The sequence below is a fragment of the Neovison vison genome, chromosome 12 (genome assembly GCF_020171115.1).
Source record: "Neovison vison isolate M4711 chromosome 12, ASM_NN_V1, whole genome shotgun sequence".
Lineage (NCBI taxonomy): Eukaryota > Metazoa > Chordata > Mammalia > Carnivora > Mustelidae > Neogale > Neogale vison.
The window spans coordinates 114,774,235-114,800,726 of record NC_058102.1 but is presented as its reverse complement, the minus strand read 5'-3'; the positions used below and the strand labels follow the sequence as shown (position 1 = coordinate 114,800,726).

Here is a 26,492-nt window from a genome sequence, read left to right as displayed (position 1 = left end):
ATCAATAAAGTTTTAATGATAATGATATAGATAAGCCAGCAGAAAACATTCCTTTACCATTAAATTTTAAATCTGATTACAAAGATTTTCATGTCTATAACTACGCAAGAACAAAAGACTGAGCACCAAATGGAAACATTATAAATTCATCTGGTATTCAAAGACAAATGCTATAAAACCTTGCTTCATTCTATCATTAAACAATTATGTTATCGAAGTTTATTAGTAAAATATATACCTTGCCTAAACTTCTCATTTTAAAATAAATAACTGTCAGGCTAGGACACCATCCTTTAAATACCATGTGAGGGTATTAATTAGAACTCAAAAGCCCTTGGGAGCACCTGGGTGGCTCAGTTGTTAAGCATCTGCCTTCAGCTCAGGTCATAATCCCAGGGTACTGGAATCGAGCCCCACATCGGGCTCCCTGCTTGGCAGAGCCTGCTTCTCCCTCTCCCACTCCCCCTGCTTGTGTTCCCTCTCTTGCTGTCTCTCTCTCTCTGTCAAATAAATAAACAAAATCTAAAAAAAAAAAAAAAAAAAACCACCTCAAACGGCCTTAAAAAGTAAAGAATTCATATTCACTTCTAATAAAGAGCTGCATTAATACATAATACTTTGTATTTCTTCGATATTATTCAGATTTGTAGATCAGGTACAAAGGAAGTACAACAATGAAGATTTATTGGTCTAATATGCAAAATAAATTACTTTTAATTAAAGCTTAATTTCCAAGTTTTAAGATTCAAATGTGTAAAATGAAGTAATTTTTAATACACAGCTATATTTAAGATAGATATATAAATGATCATTAAGGCAAGATGAATTAATTTACATGTGGAAATGTACTCTGTTAAGTACACCAATGGATTCTGAGTCCTAGGTAACTGAACACTTGCATTTACTAGGAAAAAATAGAAGGACAAACTCCCTCTACTGGTAATTAGAGAAAATCCAGATGGAGAGGATAATACTCTTGGAATCATAATTTCATAGTCAGAAAAGAACCCACTATTTGTTTGCAAATGAGGAAATTGAATCCTGATGAAGGTTTATACATTAATAAAAGTTGAAGGGGTTAATAAAAGTGTTATGGGAAAATGATTATTTCAAGGGGGGAGAGAACAACAACATAAAGTCAGAAGGAAACTATTTCTGGCAGCAACTATTCTCTGCCTTAATTGCAATTCTTACTTCTTAAGAAGTAAGTTTTAGTACTGCTAAAGGTGAGTACATCAAAATGCCTTACCTGGCTACCCTATCTCCTACCTCTAGCTTGCATCTATTCTTTTTGCAAAACCCATAATAACCTGCCCACATAACAGAGTGCTTTTCTTCAAATAGTTTTTAAGATGATCATGCTATCATGCCTTTCTAAATAAGACCCAAGAAGTCCTTAAGTTAGACTCTCTGGTCTGAAAGTCTAATGCTTGGTATCTTGAAATCTACCTGGTTGTTATACTTCTCTACTCTCCTATTACCACTACTACTATAACTATTACTTCCTCTCTATCAGTTACCATTTATTGAGTACTTACTATATACCAGGCTAAGTGCTTTACATTATTTCATTTTAATTTTGTATCAACACTGAGTAGTCCTATCATCAGAAATATCAGAAAGGTATTTGCCCAAAGTCAAAGAGCATAGAAAATGGCAGAATAGACATAGGAAATCGGAAATGATGACTCAGAGTCTACACTGTGTTATTTTCTTTATAATCCTCATTTTAAAAGAAACAAAAAACACACTTTAAAAAAAATGACTCAAATAACTGCAAACATCTCTAGGGAACAGTGTAATAAAATACCATTTTCATTTTAAACTTCATAATGTATGCGTAATTCACTGGATCACAACCTCAAGTTACTGCCCAAATACGATAATGAAAATTTCTCTAGAAAAACTGCTATTTAAACTTCCATCGAGTCAAGAAATAAGAAACCTCTTTTGGTGAGTTAGAAAATCAAGGGTCAGTTTCAAGAGAAGTGAAAAATGTCCACTCAAAAACCTGTACATGAATGTTCATAGTAGCATTTTCATATACCAAAAAGATGGAAACAACCCAAATGTCCATCAACCAATGAATGGACAAATAAAATGTGGTACATCTATGCACTAGAACTACTGATACATGCGACAACATGGGATGAACCTTGACATTATGCAAAGTGAATTAAGTTAGTTACAAATGTTAAGACTCTACGTGAGGTGTCCAGAATAGGCAAATCTACAGAGAAAGAAAGTAGATTGCCTAGGACCTGGGAGGGGTGGGGAAGGGTGCTGGGGGAAAACAGAGAATGACTATTAATGGGTAGGGGTTTTGGAGGGGCAATTCTGGGGCAATTAAGAATGTTCTGATACTATGTGTGTGTGTCTCGTGGTTGCACAACTGTGAATATACTAAAAAACCACTGAAACTATACTTTAAATGAATTAATTATATAATGCTATGGTTTGAACATTTGTGTCCCTCCCAAATTCATATGCTAAAATCCTAATGCCCAATATGTTAGTAGTAGGAGGTGAGGCCTTTGGGAGGTCTCAGATCATGAGGGTGGAGCCCTCATAAATGAGATTAGTGCTTACTATAAAAGAGACCCCACAGCCCCTTCTACTATGTGAGGACACAAGAAGTCTGTGACCTGGAGAGGGCCCTCTCCTGACCATGCTAGCATCCTGATCTCAGGTTTCCAGCTCCAGAACTGTGAGAAATAGATTTCTGTTGTTTATAAGCTGCCCAGTCTGTGGTATTTTATTAGAGCAACCTGAACAGACTAGGACATCTGATAGATTAACCATATCCCAATAAAAGTGTAAAGATACAGTCTCTTTAAATGTTTTATAGTAGGCATTTATAGTAAGGTTTATATTCAGTTGCACTTTAAAGCATTTTTTCTAGATTATTTCACATTCCATATATACTTACCTAAATTACAGGCCAGAAATAAAAATAACTATTATAAGGGATAAATGTGGAGGCATAAAAATGTCTCCAAATTCAAATGAAAAATTAGAAAGTGACTGTTTTAAGTCCTGTGTTCTAAACTTTCTTCTAATAATTTCTGTAGTTTAAAACTGCTTAAGAGCAGATTTAATAAAAATAAGAGACACACTTTGACAAAGAACTGTATGACACCCTTAGCATTGTAGTTTTAGTATTAAATAACTACAATATACATTCTTCCTACAAGCAGACAAACTATCATTTGTGCATATACTTTTATATCATATGAGCCCTTAAGACTTTGGAACTATACTTAAAGTAATATAACATGAAGACTATTATTACAGTTTGTTTGGTCTTCTAACATATTTCCTGCAAACTTACCATCTGTACACTTTTTTCCAATTCCTGGGGAATTGCAAATGTAGACGAAGGAGCCTGAGTAAGAGGCCATGCACCAGCCTAGAAGGAAAAAAGTTCAACAGATAAATATCTAAATTAAAAGTAACAATTTGTAAAATTATTTAAGTGACTAAAGCACCTTTTTTTTTTAACCTTCCTTGAAATGTTGATAAAACCCATCAATATTTCTAACGTGACACATTTCATTTCAATTCAATAGAACATGTAACTTTAGAAGCTACCATCCACTGATTGAAAGAAATGTAATCAGTCGTCTAGTCATTAATTCTCTGCATCAGAGTATTTGAAATGGTTAATAAATGCCCAGAATGGAACACATACTCATACCTGTAGAACATATATTTGAAAACTAATTCCCAAATCTATTACTGTGTCTTGATTTTTGATAAAATTGTTGAACTTATTGTTGAGATCAGCACTGACACTCATATCTGTATACATCCGATGTAGCTTGCTGGTAAACTCATAACCACAGGCTTGCTGGAAAAGAAAAAAGTTTTCAAAAATACATGATTAAAAAAGAAAAATAAAAAACCATATCGATTATTAAGAATGTGTTTCTACCGATAGGCCTATGGTCAAAGGTCCTGCTTATGTACTTACTCCAAAAGCCTGTATTATTCATAATCCAAAGCAGCTATTCAAAACAAAACCTTACAAAGATTTTTTCTTCTTCAATGCAGACTAAATGAAAACACAGATTTATAAAACAGTAAATTTCCCTTTAAAACAAAAACTTTTCTATAAATTCATGTTTCTTATTTCAACACTACAAAATGCTCCATTTACCCTAAGTAAGATACCTTATGAGGTATTATAGTATCAAATACCTAGAAAGATGACTAGGCATATTTGAATCACTAGTCAGTTTCAGGAGGGTACTTAGGCATATTTTTAATACTATCCACTGAATAATGAAGAAATCCACTTCCTTGAAATTTTTCAACTGTATCATCAGCAGGTCAGAAAATCTGGATCTTTAATCTTGGGATAGAAAATGTTTTGTGTTTAGATTATTTTTTAAAAATCAAAAGGTAACTACTGAATGGTATATTTAAAAAGGGCCACATAGTATATTTAATGACTACTATGTAGGAATTATCAACTACTAAGTAACTCAGGATAAATATGAATCGATTACTATTTCTCTCATCAGTGTGTACACTAAAATGATGTAAAAATGACCTGAAATTCAACTGCACTCTAAAACTTGTGAACGGAATAATTTAGGTGTATTCATTCATTAAGTAAATACAAGTCTCTTATAAAGTTCACAGGTTTATATCTTGTGGATGATTCTAAATCAATATAAAGAGAGAGATTTTGTCTTTTCAATTCAGTATTTGCAATCCCACCATGCAAATATACACTCTATTTTTTAACCAGTCACCTAGTAATGAAATATTTCGTTACTACATATAATGCTGCAATGAATATCTTTATGTGCTCATGGAATAATTTCTAGGACATTATCAGATCAAAGGCTTAAGTTACCTTTAATTTATTGATCATGGCTTCTTCAGAATCCATAGACATAGATAACCCGTGAATTAAACGTTTTGCCAGCATTCTTGCGTAGAACTGCATTAAAAAATTTTGTTAAATATTACCTTCTTTCTGATGATTTAAAGTTCAAAACTAAGTCAAAGCTGATTAAAACACAAAGCTTTCTATTAATAACTTACCTTTTGAAAAACATCTTTATCATCAATATACTTGAAAACAGTAATGAAGCTCGTGAGTTTGTCCTCCACTTCATTCTCAGTCATCCCCTTCGCTGACTTCTTTAATAAGTTGTCACAGTACTTAGCAAGCTCAAGTAGAAATTGACAGTAAATTTTAGAAAGGGCCCTTCTGTACATATCGTGCCTCAAAGGAGGCAAAGTGGCAACAATACAGAGTAAGATCAATGGATAGGGTCTTTGCCATCCTAAAGCCGTTTTAAAAATTATGAACATGCCCCAAAGGACTTAAAATATATTCTATAAGGTAAAAACAAAACAAAACAAAACAAAAAACAACTAATCAATGTGTAGAGCCCAATAAAGCACTGATATAATAATAAAAGTTTCAAAAGAACACCCAGATGAGTTTTGAGAAGCTCTGATAGTTTTTTATATTAAATAAGTACTTTTTAAAAATCTTACAACAACCTTGGTATGTCAGTTTCCTGTAAAGGCTATCAAAAATTTACTGCACAATTTCCTTTAGATTTCAAATAAAATCAGTAAAATCCCTAGGAGAAGTAATGCAAATTACTCCAAAGCACACATATTTTAAATGCCAAACACTGTGAAATGGAGTATTTTCCTTGTCAGTTATTCCTTTAGTACCTGGTCGATTGCATTCCTTAAATAAATGCCAAATTATACAATTTGTGTATACAAGGTCCACAATCATTTTTAATAATTTAATTTCATCTATTTTTCTGAAAGATACACAAAACCAAATTAATTTGATGCTCTCCTCAGTTTTCTTTTTCTAATACTGATTTTCCATAAAATTACTTTTAAGCAACCATCAAAACTTACCAGTTCAGGTGCTTTGCAAACAGACTTGGGTTCTCTGTAATTTACAACTGATGTGAGGGCCTAAATTAGAAAACAGACCAGTAATTAGCCCCCAGTAATGGGGTAAAAGTACAGCTGGTTCAATACAGTATGCTATAATCTGTATATCTAAAAGTTACTGTCTTACACAAAACACAGCATTCTAATGGTAGTGTGTTCCTGTTTTCATATTTAATGCAGGTTAAATTTCTAACTGTATCCCTCATAATAATTATATAAAAAATTGTATATATTGTTCCTACCGAAAGACAGTCTCTATAATTCATTACTGGTATCTGAACACAGATAAAATGAGACTACATTTTTAAAAATCTTACAAAAACCATGTAAAAAATTTATTTTAAAGTATACCAAAATCCAAAAATTTAGAAAACATACTTTTTCTTTTTCAAATATTATTCAGTATAGTACCTTAGTATTATATTCAAAGGAAAAACCAGCACTAAGGAATATTAAAATTATACAAGCATTTTTTTAGAAGATACTAATTTATTAGCAATTTCCCCCTACATAGCATACTCATGGGAAATTCAATTCCCATATAATTCAAGCATTCAATTTAATCACTCAGTTATTAATCTAAAAGTTGTATTTCTATTTTGACTTTGTCTCGATTAGAAATCATATACACAATTAGGAGCCCTTATTCTGAAACTGCCTAAAGAAAACTGTATGTATTTATGTATTAAAAATTACCTTATCCAATGCACTCATAAAGTGCTGATCACCATTTAAAACAGTGTTGATAAGTTGAACAAATTTACCATGTACTTCCAAAACTGACTCCACAAATAGTGTTGGCATCTAAAAATATGAAATACAAAGTACAAGATCACCTTTTAAGAAGTTCAAGGATAAAATGAGGCTTACTAAAAAATTGTTTATGTGTAAAGTTTTCCCCAAATTAATGTTACACACACACAAACCCTCAAAAATGTTTTTAGCTAAGATGACCTGAAAAGTCTAAAACTTTGATATTGAAATTAACCTGTCATTCAACATGAGAAATGTAGGATTGGAGTTATTCTGCCAGAAGAACCCACTAAAAACACTCCTCTCTACTGGAACACCGTATCTTCAGGGTAACAAGATACAGCCTCTGAACGAACTACCAGGCCTACCACTTTCAGAGAAGATTATATAAACCAAAACTGCCTTCAAAGCTACTGAAGGCTGAGAGTGAAAGAAGAGTTAAAAAGCCAGAGTCTGAGAAAACAGAGAGAGATCCCTGACCTAAGCAGTCCAATTCTCCCACATCTCAGAGGTAAGAAGTATGTGGCAGTGCAAAAGTGAGTTTTTGAACTTAATGGAGGGAACTGTGTCATAAAATTATTTGAGTCTATTACAGATGTATTCTCTTATACACCCACCCCATCCTTGACACCACGCCCTATGCCTCTTTGCTCAGTATCATTCAGCACCCTAAACCTAAAAGACTAATAACATAAAATAATGGTTTTGTTTATGCACTACTGGCAGAACATAAAATCACTGAAGTGATCAGCATTTAATAAATGCTCCTGAACAATGATGTCCATATAGAAATTACTGAAATGAAGAGCCAAAGCTCTACTTCAGGAAGAGAAGTAACATTTCACATCATGTCTATCTTACTGGTTAAGCCATCACTAAAGTAATAACAAAGAAGGTGATACAGCAAGACTTGACAATAGTAACACATTTCGAGAGGAAAGATACTTTGCTGTAAGCAGTCATTTAATTGGCAGGGAACTCTTCAGAAAGATGAGTATGAGGGACATGAGGATCACTGCTGGATATTTTGGGTAGCAAGCATATATTTAGGGAAGATTGTTTTAATCTAAATTGTTTCCTGGGCTATCAAATTTGGAGCATATATAAAGAAAGCAAATTGTAACTTGCCTGTATTACCCCTGATTAATACCATTACCACTACAATTATTAATGCCAATTACATAGAAACACAATCACTTAGAAGCAGCAAACATATTTTTCTGTGAGAAGTTACTTAACAACTGCCCAATGAACACATCAATATGACTAAGAGAAAACCTATTTCATTCAATGATTTCCTAATAATGTGGTAATTCCAGAATGAGGCCAACTACAGGTTTAATTATTTTTTTTTTCAACTACAGGTTTAAAACATTTTAATAAAGATACTTCATTTGCTGGGGTGCCTGGGTGGCTCAGTGAGTTAAAGCCTCTGCCTTTGGCTCAGGTCATGATCCCAGGATCCTGGGATCAAGCCCCACATCAACTCTCTGCTCAGCTGGGAGCCTGCTTCCCCCTCTCTCTGTCTCTGCCTGCCTCTCTGCCTACTTGTGATCTCTGTCTGTCAAATAAATAAACAAAACCTTAAAACAAACAAAAAAAGATGTTTCATTTGCTATCATGGCAGGATTTTTCTCTGGCATTGTTGAAAACAGTAAAGTCAAGAAAAATTCCATTATAATCTAATTAAGAGAAAAATACCCAGTTCCTTATATCACTCACATTTTCCTGAGTAAGATTACTGGTTGCTCTAAGGCCCTCATCATGGATATGATTTTGCAGCTCCTGAATCATATGAGGTAAACCAGTGGACACAGCACGAAGTAACACATACATATTTGCCATGTCTGAAGAGAAAAAGAAGTTTGATTATCAAATTTCCAAAGAGTTCAAAAAATATTTTAATGTATTTGGTAATATTTGGTTCAAAATGCAGAATTACAAGAGAATGCAAAGAAAGGGCCCTACACCCATCTCCTGACCAGCAACAGGAAAGCAATATTACAGTTAATAACATTTCAAAGATGTTTCACACACATTCAAACAAATATAGTCTTCCCTCTACCTTTTTACACAAATAGTGTAGCATATTTTATGTATTATTTGCAACTGCAGAACAGAACATTTAAAGATCTTTCTATGTCATCATATAAAGGTAATTTTACAACGGCATTAGCACCCCCATTATATGGCTATATTAAAATTTCTTAAAAATTGATGCAAATTTGCTTTTTTCCAATCCTTGGTAATACAATATTACAATTAATAATCCCGTATATGGACAAAGATATCTGTGGTATAAATTCCTGGAAGTGGAAGTATTGTGTCAAGAGCTTCATCTTATAGACAGATCCTTATAAAACAGCTCCCAATAATAGGAAGTTCTCTTGCCAACAACATGTAATCAAACATTTTGCTCTTTCCCATTGAGAAATGAAAATGATGTCTCAGTGCAATGCTTTTTAAACTTTTTATTGAAACATAACACATACATAAAAAGTGTACAAACTGTAAGTATATATCTCAATGAATTATCACAAGTGAACATACATACCCACGTCATCACCACACAGAGTAAGAAAGAGACATTTCCCACACCTAAATGCTCCTTTCATACCTCCTCCCAATCCCTATTCCTCTTGCTCTTCTACACAGGTAATCACTATAATGATTACCAACCCACAGATTAGTTTTGCCTGTTTTGAACTACTTATAAAAATGGAATCAATCGTACAATTCCTTCATGTTTGGTTTCTTTCGTTGAACATGTTTATAAGGCTCATCTGCATTCTGTATGGCGCTGTAATTGTTCATTTTCAGTTCTCTAATAATATTCCATTATAGGAGTATACTGTACTTTATTCTACTGTTATTGGATATTTGAGTTCTTTCTGGTTTGGAACTAATACAAATAATACTGCTATAAACACTCTTGTACCTTTTTGTGTATATTTGCATGTAGTTTGGGCACGGCATTATGTATCGGGATTGGAATGGCTGGATCAGAAGATATGTATACATTCAACCTTAAGAGTTAATGTCAGTTTTCAAAGTAGTTGCATCAATTTATACTCTGAGTCCACAGTATATAACAACTTCTTACTATTCTACATACTTCACAACACTAATTATATTTGGTCTTTTAAATTTTATATCAAAATGTGAGTACTGGTATCTTAGTGCGGCTTTTAATTCACATTCTCCTATTTTAATAAGATTGAGGGCCTTTGTATATGTTTACTGGCCACTTGGATATCCTCTACTCTGCAGTACCTATTCAAATTTCTTGACCATTTTATATTTTGGACATAAACCTTTTTCAGTGATTGCAAATATATTACCCTATGATTGTCTTCTGATGGTCTTAATGGTCTTTTAATGATCTAAAAGTTGTTTTTTTTTTTTTTTTTAAATGCAGTCCACTTGATCAATCTTTCCCTTTGTGGCCAGTGCTTTTTGTGTCTCATTTAAAATATCTTTCCTTACTTCAAGGTCATGAAGTTACTCTCCTATATTATCTTCTCAAAGTGTTACTATTTTACATGTAGGTAAAAAGCCAACAACGTATTGATTGATTCTGTATATGGTGTCTGAGGTAGAGATCAGATTTTATTTTCTCCCAAGAGAACATCCAATAGACTCAGCATTATACTAAAAAGACTCATCTTTCACCCACTGCTCTACTGTGTCACCTTGGTCTCAAATCAAGTACCTATTATGCACGGGTTATTTCTAGGCTCTTTTATTCCATTGGTCTATTTGTTTACCCTTGCACCAATGTCTCATTGTCCTAATTACTGTGGTTTTATCCTAAGTCATGCTATCCTGCAAAGTCTTCCCATGATAGTCTTCAAGACTGTCTTGATTTTTCTTAGTCTAAGAGTTTAACTTTCAGAATTAAAACAAACGAAAAACCATTTAGTTTTGAGTAGATTCTCCTGGATCTATAAATCAATGCTACCTTCAATTCAACAATGTTTCATTTTCTGTGTAGGTCTTGCAAATATCTTGTTACATTTATTCCCTGTTATTTGAAAACTTTTAGTGCTATTTTCTCCTTAAAAAAAAAAAAATTCAGGCGCCTGGTTGGCTCAGTGGGTTAAACCTCTGCTTTCGGTGCAGGTCATGGTCTCAGGGTCCTGGGATGGAGTCCCACCTTAGGCTCTCTGCTCGGCAGGGAGCCTACCCCCCCTCTCTGCCTGCCTCTCTGCCTACTTGTGATCGATCTCTCTCTCTGTGTCAAATAAATAAATAAAATCTTAAAAAAATATTCCACTTTGGAAAGCTGGGTGGCTCAGCAGGTTAAGTGTCTGCCTTAGGCTCAGCCCATGATCCCAGGTAGAGCCTGGCATCCGGCTCCTTGCTCAGCAGGGAGACTGCTTCTCCTTCTGCCTGCTGCACCACCACCTGTGCTCTCTCTGACAAATAAATAAAATCTTTAAAAAAACAAGCTCCATTCTTTTACTGCTTATAACTAGTATCTCACTATGTCTTTATTTTGTATTTTCTTCTATTCTGAACGAGATTGAGTATCTGCACATATTTAAAATGTTTATTTCCTTTTCAAGGGTGCCTGGGTGGCTCAGCTGGTTAAAATGTATTATTTCCTTTTCATCTTTGTTTTCCTGCAATTTAGTAGAAACTCTTAATATTTTAAGGAAATTAGGCCTTGTGATATGTAAAAATGTACAAACACTTTTTCCTAGTTTTTCTTTTCACTTTGGAATACACTTTGAAAACACACCTTTCCAAAACAGTCTTTTAAAACAGATTATTAAGAATTGATAAAAAGGCATATTGAATATTTTAGACTAGTACTAAAAATGTTTGAAATCTAAGAAAGCTTGGAGATGTGTATAAAGTGGATTTATAATTTAATTTCTATTCGTACTCACTGTTTCATATCACTTACCATTTTTTTTCTCTTGTCGGATGATATTATGACATTCTGCATGTAAGAACTGTAAGTGGTCTGCTACCATTCGTTGCTGACATTCATGAATCACTTTAGTATATGAACTTGGATGCAAGTATTTTCGACATCGAATTTCTTCATCTTTTAATCTACCTAGAACCTTTAGAAATATATTTTTACAGTCATGAACTACTATGAGGAAAAACCTATAATACCAGTAAGTAATGTAGATAGCCTAATTTTAATGGTTCAATTAAAGATGGCCAGGTAACAAATATGGATTATATAACCAATTTAAACCCACATTCCATAAATCATTTTAAATTTTATTTAGGCTATTAGTTATCACCTACATTTTACCAAAATCTCATGAACATGAACTCAAGTTAAGTGGCCTGCATTTTGTCTTCATTTAATAACCCTGATCATGCTATTATATAGGTAACCTAACATGCAACAGGAAAAGTGGGTAAAAATTATTAAAAAACCAGAACAGGTGGTCACTTTATGAATATTTAACTATCAAACTAAAAAACAGTTTACATCAACTGGATTAAGTAGATTGATCTAATTATTTTATGTTGGTTCCTTGTCTCATAAAATGTAAATGTAAACAGTATATACATGATTATCAAATTAAAGATTTCATTAACATTTTTTAAAGTCAATTATATTTAGTCATAGTTAAATATGTCAATTAAGAGCTTTAGTAAAGCTTATCCTACATAAGAAACACTGGGCTACCAATAATACACTGATTAATATTAATAAGAATGAGCTAATGAAGATAAGAGCTAGAGAATCTGGCTAATTTCTACCTCAAAACAAAACAACATTCACAATAAAAACCAGCTAGTATAGCACATATACATACAAATGTTTAGACTTGGAAAAGGTTCTGCAACTTGAAGCTATGTAACTAGACTTTCTGAACTCAAATGGTCCCAGAGAACTATGCACAGTTAAGCCTTGGAGAATACTGCTGAGTTTGCGGGGGCATAAGAAAGTAATACTGGAAAGGAAGGTGATGTTGAAAGGGGAAATGATACATCATTCCTGGTTACCTCTCAGATACCTTTTGATGAAAATGAGGCAAAGACTGAAGAGAGACTCACCATCCTATCTTTCCTACTACGCTCCCCTGTGGAGCCAGTAGTCTAGGACAAAGTCACAAAAACCAAAGGCAGGCAAGAAGCTATCTGGACTAAAATATGTTCAGTGCATATTTAATCAACTAAGGAAGTAATTTTTGTCAAAAACTTTTGCTTTTAAAAGAAAATCATCCCTTAAAAGGATTATGCCTATTAGTCATTTACAGATTTAATGTTTATGGATTAACTAAATGCAACAGGAATTAAAGTGGGGAGGTGATGGAGGATGAGAAAAGGAAAAAAATTAATGATAATGGAAGAGGACGGATGCATATCAAAAGAAAGGTAGACAAGAGTGGAGTGTCTCAATGTGGGGCTTCAAAGAGCTATAAAAGCACTTACAGCTGGGGAGAACAGGCTGAAACTACAGGTAAAATAGAGAAAGAGAAGTAGGAAGACTACATTAGTCTGTTAATTAAATGAACTATGCTTACAAATGCTACTTCCCAAACATAATTTCCAGTGGCCTTCATTTTAACAGTTTGAGATATAATTTATTTATTGTAGAATTTACCCACTTAAAAATATAATTCAATGGTTTGGGGTATATTACATTATAGTGTTTTTAAAATTATGGTAAAATATATGTAACATAAAATATACCATTTTAACCATTTTTGAGTGTGTGATTCAACTGCATTAATTATACTCATAATGTTGTGCAACTGTCTATTTCTAAAACTTTTTCACCACACCCAACAAGAACTCTGTAACCATTACACAATAATTCCTCATTCTCTCCTCCCAATAACTTCTTGTCTTTACCTATTCTAGATATTCCATATTCTAAAGAGAAATTCCATATAAGTGGAATATATAATACTTTTGTCAAGGGCCTCTTTTTGAGGGCCAAATATAACAAGGAGTGTGTGTGTGTGTGTGTGTGTGTATGTATATATGTATATATATATTACTGATAATCCATGTGCACTTTTCAGGACTGGATCTAGAACCTTTAATGAGAGTCTAAGAAGCAAAAAGGCTTAAAGCTAAGAGTCACTAACCTGGTGTAACCTGTACTTAGTAGATGGAGAAAAATGTCCTAGAAGGCTTAACTTGAGGTCCTAGAGCTAATCAGTGACAATAGCAGAAAAGAATTAAAACAACTCAGACTTCTAGATCTGGGTTTTGTGGAATATATAACAACGAACTGTTATCTCTTGACCTGTCATCTATGGAGGCCAGTCTACAGCTATTCCACTTGAAACACATTTATCTTCTTGGCTAAACAAACTAACAAAAATCATTGTATAATAAAATGCCTGGAATTCAATATTGTAAATTTAAAAACTTGGCTAAAAATTTAATACATCTTTACGATGACTGACTTTATAACATAATTATTTCTTTACTAAAAAAAGTATACATGGAATTTTTAAATAGTAATCAGTATGTGTAGGTTTAAGGAGTAATTAAAATATCTTGTGGAGTTTTTCTCAGTCTTCCAAAAACTGAACAGACCAAAACAGTAACCTACCAAGTATTCAGAATTATTAAATTTTTCCTTCCATTTTAAAGAAGGAAAGATAGGGGCACCTGGCACTTGGGTGGCTCAGTGGGGAGCCTGCTTCCTCCTCTCTCTCTGCCTGCCTCTCTGCCTACTTGTGATCTGTCTGTCAAATAAATAAATAAATAAAAATCTTAAAAAAAATAAAATAAAATAAAAAGAAGGAAAGATAAAAACCCAAACACCTAGCCTCTATGCTAAACACAGATATAATTTATTCTCTTGCCAAGAATGTGAGTATTAATTTTAAAGACAAGCCAATCAAGTAATCAGGATTTATCAAGAAGCATCAACCATTTTCAAAATTGGATAGAACTTTTTCCCATGGAGAATGCCATAGCAAGAACAATGACTTATCAATAGGTATTGCATATTAACTATAATTCAGAGTAATGATCAAATAAAAGAAACCTTTTCCACCAAATAAATGTATTACCTAAGAAAATAAATGTTAAATAAAAACCATGTCTTATATATGAGATGATGCAGTTAGCATAATGTGTTCTTTCTTACCTTTTCCATATACTGTGAACAGTTTGATTCTTGTAATAAATTTGAAGCTTCTTGTTTGTAATACTCTCCTGTTTCAGTCAGAAAGGGAGACTCAAAGATTTCCTGATAAAACTAAATAAATCAATTAAAATCACATTTAAAAAATTAAAAACAGGTAGTTTAAGAAATTAAAGGTCTGATTATGTTTTTAAAGGAGGCTTTTTACCTTTAAGGGGAATTTTTTCTTATACTGTTCAACATGAACAAAGGAGTTAATAACCCCATGGATTACTTTCTGGTTTGGGTCTTCTCCACCACGATCACTAGAACAAGATATAACAAAAAAAAAAATTGAGAATACAAATTATCTATGGAAAAATACCAAAGTATGCCAAAATACGGCTGCTTATTCTACTAATCTAATCAAATTACAAAGCATTTTAAAGGTCAATGCATGCTTGATGCTTAAAAATAATTTTTCATATCAGAGCTGAATTAATACTTATGATAGTTAACATACTCATTATATGTCATTTCAATAAATAATAGCTTTGATTGTTACACTGATACATTTGGTTATATTGACACTAGAATGATACCTACTTGATTTTAGAGTAGACACGAGTCCAGTAAGTTAAGAATATCTGAATTTCATTTACCAAAACTCTATTATTAGATGATTTGGTCTGAGAATTCAGTCTGAACCACTATAATCTAACAGTACACATTCCTCAAAGGTACACTTTATATATTACCACTCACTGAAGGGACTAATACCTGTTGTTCTTTAAGAGATCTGCTAGAGCCACTGAGCTGCTTCCCACTCAAACATGAAGGTATTTTTCTTTTTAGAAATTTAATAGTATGTTTCTGTATTGCAAAGGAACCTAATGTCATCTCAATTATTCATGTGACATTTGGTAAGTCCTACTTAGCCAAGGCACTATGAGTAACGCAAGTTTTAATCACTATAAGAAATGTACTTGAGTATCAGGCTTTCTAATTACAGAAAGAGAAAAATGAAATAGAGAAAAAGTTTGCCTAAAGCTACTGTCTGGCCCCAAGCTGGGAATTTCTGACTCCAGTACTAATGCTCTAATCAAACCACTATGCAGTTATTAACCTTCCTACTGGCAATCTTTCATCTCACTTTAAAATGTTTTTTTCCTCTGAATTAATGATTATTTTACAAAGAGAGCAACAAGAAGTATATTATCACTATTTCATAGTAAAAACTTCTTGTTCTTTATAGGTAGGATATAGACTTTCTAACATTGTCCCTCCTTGCTTCGGGATCATTCCTCAATTATCTGGATAGCCTGGAGAAAGTTTTTTGTACATGAATTAATATGGGTATAGTAATTCTGTACACAGAATCTCAGATACAAAGTCTACATTCTGATATTACTAATAAAAACAATGAGTTTCCCTAAGGCCAAATAGAGTGAACTCATTTCCTCTACTCATCTTCTGTTAGTACCTTCCTAAACCCAAATTAAACCTGGTGAAATAATGATCTAACCGATCTTATCTATTTGAAACACACTGGTTTTTTTTCCCCTTTCAACTGTGCAGGATCAAATAAAAATTAGTCAGGAATGAGAAACATGTGAATATTTGGAAAATCAGGTTACCTAGAATTCTTTTCCTTTTTTTTTTTTTTTAAATTTTATTTACTTGACAGAGAGAGACACGGCGAGAGAGGGAACACAAAGAGGGGGAGTTGGCCCCCCACCAAAGAGGGAGCCCAACACAGGGCTCAACCGCAGGACCCCAGGACCACGACCTGACCCGAAGGCAGACACCCAATGACTGAGCCACCCAGGTACCCCTAGAATTTGTTTCATTACCAAATCCTATTCTTCTTGCTCAGCACCAGGATAACTTCCATTCCTGATATTCTCAACACACCTGCCATTTGCTTCTGATCCCAAAAGGCCCAGATAAGCTGGAATCAGGGAACATACTGTCTAAAAGAAACAATGATATTCCCAGTGTTTAATAACTAAGCTGTCCTCCCTAAAAAGTTAACAACTGCAGAAGTTCTACGGCATAATTATTCAATCATTACATATTTTTATAACTGCATAAAAACATTATAAATATACAGGGTTTCTACTGGACTGACTGATAATGAAAATAAACCGTGAAATGATGTTGTTAGAAATATACAAAAGCACTGACTAAACTGGTCATCTGAATAAACTCTAATATCATCTAAGAACAGAGGTCCCAAGAGATAAACTTTGAGAAAAGAATATAAAGAATTTTTAGAAATATGGTTTATTATTTGATCCTAACAGGACTGTGTGGAAAATGCCTAGAGCAATCATGATGAAATTGCCAATATAATGAAACCACTCAGCTGGGATGATGGGGACTAACAGGAATATTTAGCATAGACCTTAAGGCCAGGATTTTGGAGTCAGACTGCGTGGGTCTGAGCTCTGGCTACATTAATATGTCACCTTGGGCAAGCATTTCTTAACCTCTTGGTACTCAGATTTCCTCTTCTGTAAAGTGGGGATAATAAAAGTACCTAAACCTCATGGTTGCAAGGATGTAGTGAAGACTAAGCATAATCCAAGAAAGCATGTAACACAGTCCCAGGTACCTGAGTAAACAATAAACAGCACCTATTATTTTAAGTACTGACAGGAGAAAAATGGAACCACTTTTAATATATTACAGAGGAGAATAAAGCAAGAGACCAAAAGAGACCACAATCATTGATTGGGACTTTAAAATCAAGGCTTTTAAAGAAAATTAAATGAGCTGTTAATTCAAATAGCAGACTGGATTTGTGATAGTCATCAAAAGTTAGGCTGGAACTCTGAAAAGTCCTGATACTGGTATATGACAATGGGCAACTTAAACTTTTCGTGAAACCTTCCTTTCCCCTTATGTTTAAAATGAGACTAGGGTTCCAGCAAACTAAATGCAGTCTCCTGCTCCCACTCTAAATCTGAGAAATGACAAGAAGGATACTTTTTAACACCCCAATGTTGGCAGTAGCCCTTGGACTTCAAGAAACTGAAAAAGATAGAAAGAAGACTGAATAATGTAGGAAAATAAAACGACACACCAAAATACACAAGAGTATGTGACAAGGAGAGGGTGGGAAGAGAGTGGAGGCAGACAGGCAGAGAAGTGGCAGAGCCTACAAGCTGGATGGCACACAACGAATGATCAAACCCACTAGGTCATCAGGAGCACAAGCCAGGCTGTGAAGTGAGGCACCCAGCAGCAGATGTGTCTGTGTCCCCACTGGAGCAGTAAGTGGTGCGCCTGAGAGATAGTGAAGCCCAAGAGAAGGGAGACCTCTGCTACCAGACCACTTGCAGCAGCCCTCATTGGAGAACACCTCCTACCCACCCCTGTTCCCACGCCAGGAAGGCACTGGGAAATCAAGGGAATGGTTTCCCTTCAGACTGGCAAGACTGCATAAGAGCAAGATTGCTGAGTGGTAGAGAAACAGGCATTCCCAGACTCTGTTTGTGGAAGAATGAGCACTTCAGAGGGCAAATTGGCAAAATTCTAAATGCACATACTTTATAACTCCAAACAAACATCTGCATTGTGTGCACAAAAAAAGGGTTATATTAGTGGTAAAACTGTAAACAAACAAATATACTCTGAGAAGAGGTTAATCAAATGAGGTGGAACCATATCAAATATTAAGTAACAATTTAAAAAGAATGTACTATGTACTAACAGAAAAATTATCAAGATACATAACTGAATAAACAAAGAAGTTAGTAAGTGTAAGTATCATTTATGATTGTCTGAAGTTACAAAACAGTCACATGAAAAAAGAATATGATATCTGTACTGTACTTACATCTGTATGTAAACATAAAAATTCATAGGAAAGAGTTTGTAAAGCCAGCTAACCAAATAGTAAAAGGGATTACCTTTGGATAGAGAAGGACTGAGGAAAGAATCTGGTTCATTCAAAGTTTTTCAAGAGAGCATTTACGTGTCACTTGTGTATTTAAAACTAAGTTTTTCATTAAGTAGCTAATAATAAGGTCTGGGGAAGAAAATGTACAAGGTAAGTCTGGAACATCTTGACACACTAGATAGCAAGTATGACTAAAGTCATATGAAAAAAGACCATGAGCCAACTAAACAAAGAAAGGCAATTTAAGGGGCGCTTGGGTGGCTCAGTGAGTTAAGCCACTGCCTTTGGCTCAGGTCATGATCTCAGGGTCCTGGGATCAAGTCCCACATCAGGCTCTCTGTTCAGCAGGGAGCCTGCTTCCCTCTCTCTCTCTGCCTGCCTCTCCATCTACTTGTGATTTCTCTCTGTCAAATAAATACATAAAATCTTTAAAAAAAAAAAAAAGAAAGGCAATTTAAACTTTGATAAAACAATGAATAGAAATGAATCTAATGTATTTAAATCTGTAAGTACATCAGAATATAATGGAGAAAAAAAGCTAGTTAGTCATTTTCTGAGGATAACAGCAAACCAACTCGTTACCTTAACAAGTAAGTAAAGGAAAGAAACAAGTAGTTATTTTATCCTTCCTATATAACCATCCAATGGGTGACCAAATAGTAGATGAGAGGGAAGCATGTCTTTATAAGATTATTCCAGGTAAAAGTGAAAATTAAATGGCAGAATTAAAATGACAGTACAAACCACAATAAACAAAAAGATGTTGGTATTCAACATCAGCGGCTGCTTACATCCAAAAAAGTGAAAAAACAGATAATATGGAAGAATATCTACAGTTTTGCCAGAGGGAACCAATGAGTCTGAGTAATCCTCTGGGCTACCAATTTGCAGGAAATAGAGAGAACAAAGGAACATATTTAAATGTGTCTCATGCAAATCAGCAAAATCCAGAGGATGGGAAAGTCCAAAAGATCAAAGGGCCAGGGTTCACCAACAAAGTAAAAGGAGGGAAAAAGGACAGAAAAGCAACCTGTTGATTAAAAGACTTATAACCTGTTGATTAAAAGACATATAAAGTTCTTTTGGATAGACAAGACTAAAAACTTGTACAGAATCTGGGAATATACACATATGTGATAAAGCCCTAAGAAAAAGAAAAAAGGTATTGCCTTAAAAGTCAGGATAGTGGTAAACTTTTGGAGAAAGGAAAGGGATGGAACACAGGCAAAGATTTCAGGGGTGGCTGACATGGTTCTATTACTTGACTTTGGTGTAAGATCAAGAATATTTACCTTATAATTTATCAGGTTGTACAATTGTGTTGTACAACTATGCTCTATCATTTTCTCTATTTTATATTTTACACTAAAAAGTTAAACACATACACCAAAATCTCCAAAAGTACAAAGAAAATTGATATAACAATATTAGTATGTGCTACAACTAAAAAAAAAAAAAAAAAAAGAGTACAAGATGGACAAAAATACTAAAAAGCAATAAAAATAACTATGGAAATGCCAATCTTGATATTTATTCAACAACAGAGATGTGAAACAAAAACCAACAACTGCAAAGAAAAAAGTTAATAAATCTAAAAATAAGCTGGGAAATTTTAAAACATCTTCTCAGGAATTGAGAGATAGAAGAGCAAAGACTACGAAACTAATCTAAGACTGTAGAATGAAATGAAATCTCATGAAATCTCCAACACTTATACAATTTAGAAATAGAAATAACAAACACATGGATATATCAGAGAAAACACAAATCAGCCACAGCAGCCTATGTTACAGAGTGTTCCAAATTTAAAGAGGAAGAAATAATTTCATTTTAATTTCTCTTTTTGTTCAAAGAGTACTCAAACTAGAAAGTTAACTACAGAATTACTGGAAAGCATAATTTTGAATCCTTTTAACATTAAAAATGCAGTGTTTTCAATAGTACCCTTAAGTATCTAATCAATGCCTTTTACCAGCATTTAAAAATATATCTATTTTGTTCATTTTTATAATTTCATATATCCAGTTTTAATTTTAAAGATTTATTTATTATTTGAGAGAGGGAGGGGGACCATGAGCAGGTGAGGTACGGGAGGGGAGAGAAAGTGGGAAAGGGACTCTCAAGCAGACTTCACGCTGAGCACAGAGCCCCACATCGGGCTTGAGCCCAGGACCCTGAGATCATGACTTGAGCTGAAATCAAGAGTTGGAAACCGAATGGACTGAGCCACCCAGGTGCCCCTCCAATTTTAATTTTAAGTAAAACTAAAGTTCTTGCAGAAAATTTAGACCACAATATTTATGTTTCCAATTATTTGGTTATGCTTGCCTTCTTATATACCACTGAAAATATTCAAATCTTACATTGTGACATTTAGATACATGAAGTTACAATTTTTATTTATTAAAATTATAAACAACTTTAGATTGTTACTGCACTAAAAGTCCCAGTTGGCAATTCTACTATATTAATGTAAGTTAGCATATGAATAAAATTATTTTATCTTTTTAAATTTTTATTTTATTTTCTTAAAGATTTTATTTATTTATTTGACAGAGCGAGATCACAAGTAGGCAGAGAGGCAGGCTGAGAGAGAGAGGAGGAAGCAGGCTTCCCACTAACCAGAGAGCCCGATGTGGGACTCGATCCCAGGACCCTGGGATCATTACCTGAGATCATGACCCTCAGATCATGACCTGAGCCGAAGGCAGAGGCTTAACCCACTCAACCATCCAGGCCCCAAAATTACTTTTATCTCTCCAAGTGAAATAAACATTGAAAAATACGCAGATATACAATCTATGGTTACATCAGGTGTTTTCTTCCTTATATAAGAGCCCTTTACTTAAGGAATATCAATTATATTTTGTACGTACAGATTTTGTGTTACCATGAAAAAAATTAACCACTGTTACACTGAACCTCTTAACAACAAAAACAACAAAAAAATTACAACATACATTCCACTTGTAAATCTATTATTTCTCTAAAACACTTTTTTTCAAAATGCATGAAACTGGAATTATTTCTTTGTGTGTGTGTGTGTGTGTGTGTGTTTTCCAATTTATTTATTTTCAGAAAAACATTATTCATTATTTTTTCACCATACCCAGTGCTCCATGCAAGCTGTGCCCTCTATGGGATTATTTCTATAGTGTTTATATCTTTCAAGAGAAGCCATCTTTTACAAGAACATAATTGAGCAAAAAGAGACCAGTCCTAGTTTATAGCTTAAAAGCAGATGATCCATGATCTTTAAGCTAACAATGACCTCCTCCTTTTCTCCCTTTACATCATTTTACATTGCTGTTTTTTCTGTGTTCTTTTAGGACTTCTTCTTGTCTTTCCTGCAGAAATCCCACTGCACCCAATTACAACTTTTCTCCAAACGACATGAAATCCTAACTGTAGTTTGCTAAGTATTTCAGCATTCATGTTCCACAAGAATTATCACTTAGTGGAAGATACTGATTCCAAAAGGAAAAATCCTCCATTAGCCTGACAGGTAACTTTACTTCTTTAAAGGCTGAAATAGCCTTCAATCTTCTGAAATCCTCCAAGAAGGTACCCTGGGGGTGGGAATCTTTATATATTTCTCTTACAATAAGGAAGTATAAGATAGTTCTATATGTATGATCATATAAAAAATGATACAGGTGATAGGATATAGACAGAGGTGGTGGTATAGCATAAAATACACCTACCTTCATATAACCAAACTTATATTAGGAAGCAATCTTCTCTTTAATGGTACCACCCAAATTTGTTTATCTACTGATGAGTTTAAGACTACAGTATTGAATGAGGGAGAAAGTACGTAACTGTGGTTAAAAAAATTATAATCATCATAAAATTAATGGAGGTGGAGATTATCTAACCCAAATTGTAGGGAAAGAGCTATCACATTAGTATCAGATAACTAACTGTGTGGTAGAAGCAAGCATTCTAGCTAAAAAACAGTGCTTAAGAATCAGAGGGCTAAAATGAAATGTAGACAGTTGCTGGAACACAGTTTTAAGGTACCAGTACTTAATAAATGCTGAATATCTAAATGCAAACATCTTGAATACTCAGTATTCAAGAATTAAGAAAAACACATGTTCTTTTATTTTAGCAACTCTTGGCCATATGATAAAAATAACCCTTCAGACTACATTAAATAATTTTAGCACTAAGTGAGAACCATCTAAACAGGAAAAAAAAAAAAACCAGTTCTATCAGTTAAGGATTGCTTGCTCACTAATATTCTCTACTCTGAAATCTTTTCTCTGTACAATCTTTTCTTCAGTTGCACTTGTTTTTTTTAACATTTCCTTGCCCTCTTGGCAATTTACCAGTCTCTTGTCACAGAGTATTTATTATCATGTTTTCTCATCATCCTGTTTATGACAGCTTAAATCTAATTAGACCTCATATAAAACCATATATTGGAAAACAAATTTCAAGTTGAAAGGGGCCTCCAAAGTCAGCTGATCCAACCTTCCCTATTTTACAGGTAAGGAATCCAATGAAGTAATCTACTCAGGAAACAGAGTATGTGAAGGAAATTAGAATGCCCTGATCACCAATTTGTCTGTTGTTCATACAAATAATTCAGACAGGGTTGATTAAAATTTAAAAGGAGGTGGGGGTCAAGAAATCAAGAAAGAATAAGACCATGGAGGCTGATAATCTTTTTTCTGAATACCTCTATGAACACTTTGTCAAGAATTTGGGAAGTAGAACAGCATAACCCCCAAGGGTGAGGAGAAAAAAAATAATCCAAAAGGCATTTCAACCTGATAAATACATTACAGATTTGGGGAGCCCGGGTGGCTCAGTCAGTTAAGCATCTGCTTTCAGGTCAGGTCATGATCCCAGGTTCCTGGGATGGAGCCCTGCATTGGGCTCCCTGCTCAGCTGGGAGTACTCTTCTCCTTCTCCCTCTGCTGCTCCCCGTTTGTGCTCTTTTGCCCTCTCTCCCTCTCTCTCTGTCTCTATCAAATAAATAAAACCTTAAATAAATAAATAAATAAATATATATATATATATATATATAAAACAGATTTGAAGAATAACAGATATGTTTTCTGCATTCATTAACAAGTGTTAAAAGGTTAAGCTGTCTTGACAAACTCTACATAAGAACCTGTTTAAAGAAGAATACCTACTTATGCTGAGTGAAATAAGTCAATCAGAGAAAGACAATTATCATATGATCTCCTGGATATGAAGAATTTGAGAGGCAATGTTGGGGGTTGAGGGAAGGAAAAAAATGAAACAAGATGGGAGGGAGACAAACCGTAAGAGACTCTTAATCTCACAAAACAAACTAAACAAACTGAGGGTTGCTGGGGGCAGTGGGGTAGGGAGAGGGTGGTTGGGTTATGGACATTGGGGAGGGTATGTGTTATGGTGAGTGCTATTAAGTGTGTAAACCTGGCAATTCACAGACCTGTACCCTTGGGGCTAATAATATATTATATGTTAATAATAATAAAAAAAAGAATACTACACAGGCTGGATTGCCTTGGGGAATTATCATACAAAGTTTATACTTAGACACTAATTTTACTGACATTTATTGTATCTTATTATGCCTTAGGCACTGTAGTAAATACTTTATACAAAACATATTACTTCATCTTCACAACAGCAATATAAAATGGGTATTGTTAACACTCTCTTTTAGTTAACTGATTTAGACAAAATTGTTTCAGCCTCAAAGGAAAAATAGTTGGCAACTAAATCACAGAAGTGTGAAAAGATATTCCCTAGGGAATAAATTACTCCACTCTGGCATTTGGTAAACGTAATTTTCGATCAATTTTCATTTTATCTTACTTTTTACTTCTAATCGCTTTTTTAAAACATAAATTTCATTATTTGCAGTAGGAAATATGAGCACTTATTGAACTAATATTTCTTGTTGTTCTTAAATATTTTAAAAAATTATTAACAGAGCTCTAAGTAATTACAATAAGCTACAGTAAGCTAAGCAAATTATTAATGTCTTCATTTCCTTTAACTGAGATTACCATGTAGAAAACAATTTTAAAATATCAGGAATTCTACATATTGTCTCACATTAAGAACCCCTCTTCAGGGGCACCTGGGTGGCTCAGTGGGTTAAAGCCTCTGCCACCAGCTCAGGTCATGATCCCAGGGTCCTGGGATCGAGCTCCACATCAGGCTCCCTGCTCAGCAGAGAGCCTGCTTCCTCCTCTCTCTCTCTCTCTCTGCCTACTTGTGATCTCTGTCTGTCAAATAAATAAACAAAATCTTAAAAAAAAAAAAAGTACCGCTCTTCAACAAAAAAATACTCTGGTAAAAGACTTTTAAGTCATGGCCATTTCAGACCAATCTAAAAACACTCTTGTCTCCCAGAAGAGGAAAGAAAAAAAATATAAGAACGGAATAGTAAAAGAGAAAAAAAGAAACAACAGGGAAGATCAATAAGATACAATTGATTCTCTGAAAAAAATGCAAGAAAATACACAAACCTCTCACAAAAGTCATCAAGAAAAGATGCACATAAGTAATATTATGAAAGAAATTATTCCAGATGGGGATTAAAAAGAAAATAATACATTAACCAAGTTATTAAAGTTTACCACAATTTAAGAAGTATTATAGATATTCTCTACTCTTTGATATTATATGATGACAAGGGCATATATATCACCATGTGGAATTCCTCCCCTAAGCCATAATTTCAGTCTAATCATGACAAAGTATCAGAGAAATCAAAGTTGACATATTACAGAATTTTTTTTTAAAGTGTCAACTTATGAGAGACAAAGACAATGAAAAAAATTCTCCAGCAAGTAGAGGAGACCAAAAGAGACATGAGAGCTAAGTGCAATGCTGTGGTTTTGACTGAATCTTGGGACAGAATGAACACATCAGTGAAAAAACTGGGGAAATGCAAATACAATCTGTAGTTTAGTTAACAGTTCTGTACTAATGTTTATAAATACACCATGGGTTATCAGATGATAACAGTAGAAAAACAGGAGTGGAGTATAATACAGGAACTTTCTGTACTAGTTTTGCAACTCTTCTATAAACTTAAAAGTTCTTTCAAACATGTTTTTAAAAGAAAATACTGTCAGTAGCTACTTCCAATAATTTTGAAAAAATAATCCACAACTGATTTAGAAGAAATAAATATATTACCAAAAAAACTATTGGCAGTGTAAAAATCTTATTTAAAAAACTCTGAGACAAAAGATTCTGCTTTGGAATCTAGTGCTCTAAAATATGGCAAAAGGTTAGAGACTGGAAAGATGGCAGAGTAGGAGGATCATGAGCTCACCTCATCCCATGGACAGACACACCAAGGCAACAACTACATCTACACAACTAACTCTGAAAATAATCTGAAGACTGGCAGAATAAATCTTCCACACCTAGTTGTAGAGGAAACCCCAACAAAAAATGTGGGAGGGACATAACAAGCAAAGACGAGTGAGGGGATGAGACCTTATAAGGAACTCCCGGCCCTGGGGACTCACACGAGGAAGATGAGTCCCCATAATGTATGGCTTTGAAAATTACCCAACTTAACTTCCAGAGCATTAAAAATCACCAGAGCTTAATCTCTGGAAAGCTGGAAGGCAATAAGAAACTGAGTCCCTGCCCTTAAAGAACCAGGACACTAAATAACTTGGTAGACACAAAGCAGAGAAGCAGCAGTTTGAAAAGTACTTGGGGTGTACGTGAAGATTTACTGACTAATCTTAGAACATATGCTGGAGGGGTCTGGAGCTATAGGAGATTTCTTAAGGAACTATACTGTTGTTAGGTGCCATTTCTTTCCCACTCTCTGGTCTAGATAACTGGATATAG

General features: G+C 34.1%; 1 protein-coding gene across 3 annotated transcripts in view; it reads right to left on the bottom strand.

Annotated features, from left to right (window-relative positions):
- The window catches only part of CUL2 (cullin 2), a 105,260-nt gene that overhangs the window by 12,389 nt on the left and 66,379 nt on the right, over positions 1–26,492 (bottom strand). For all 3 annotated transcript variants that reach the window (XM_044229229.1, XM_044229228.1, XM_044229230.1), the window contains exons 7-16: positions 14,985–15,081; positions 14,780–14,890; positions 11,606–11,768; positions 8,416–8,540; positions 6,637–6,744; positions 5,902–5,961; positions 5,056–5,184; positions 4,865–4,951; positions 3,698–3,850; positions 3,332–3,409 (exon numbers count right to left, since the gene is read on the bottom strand). In XM_044229229.1, the coding sequence (XP_044085164.1) occupies positions 3,332–3,409; positions 3,698–3,850; positions 4,865–4,951; positions 5,056–5,184; positions 5,902–5,961; positions 6,637–6,744; positions 8,416–8,540; positions 11,606–11,768; positions 14,780–14,890; positions 14,985–15,081 (1,111 nt within the window). The remainder of the gene's footprint in view (positions 1–3,331; positions 3,410–3,697; positions 3,851–4,864; positions 4,952–5,055; positions 5,185–5,901; positions 5,962–6,636; positions 6,745–8,415; positions 8,541–11,605; positions 11,769–14,779; positions 14,891–14,984; positions 15,082–26,492) is intronic.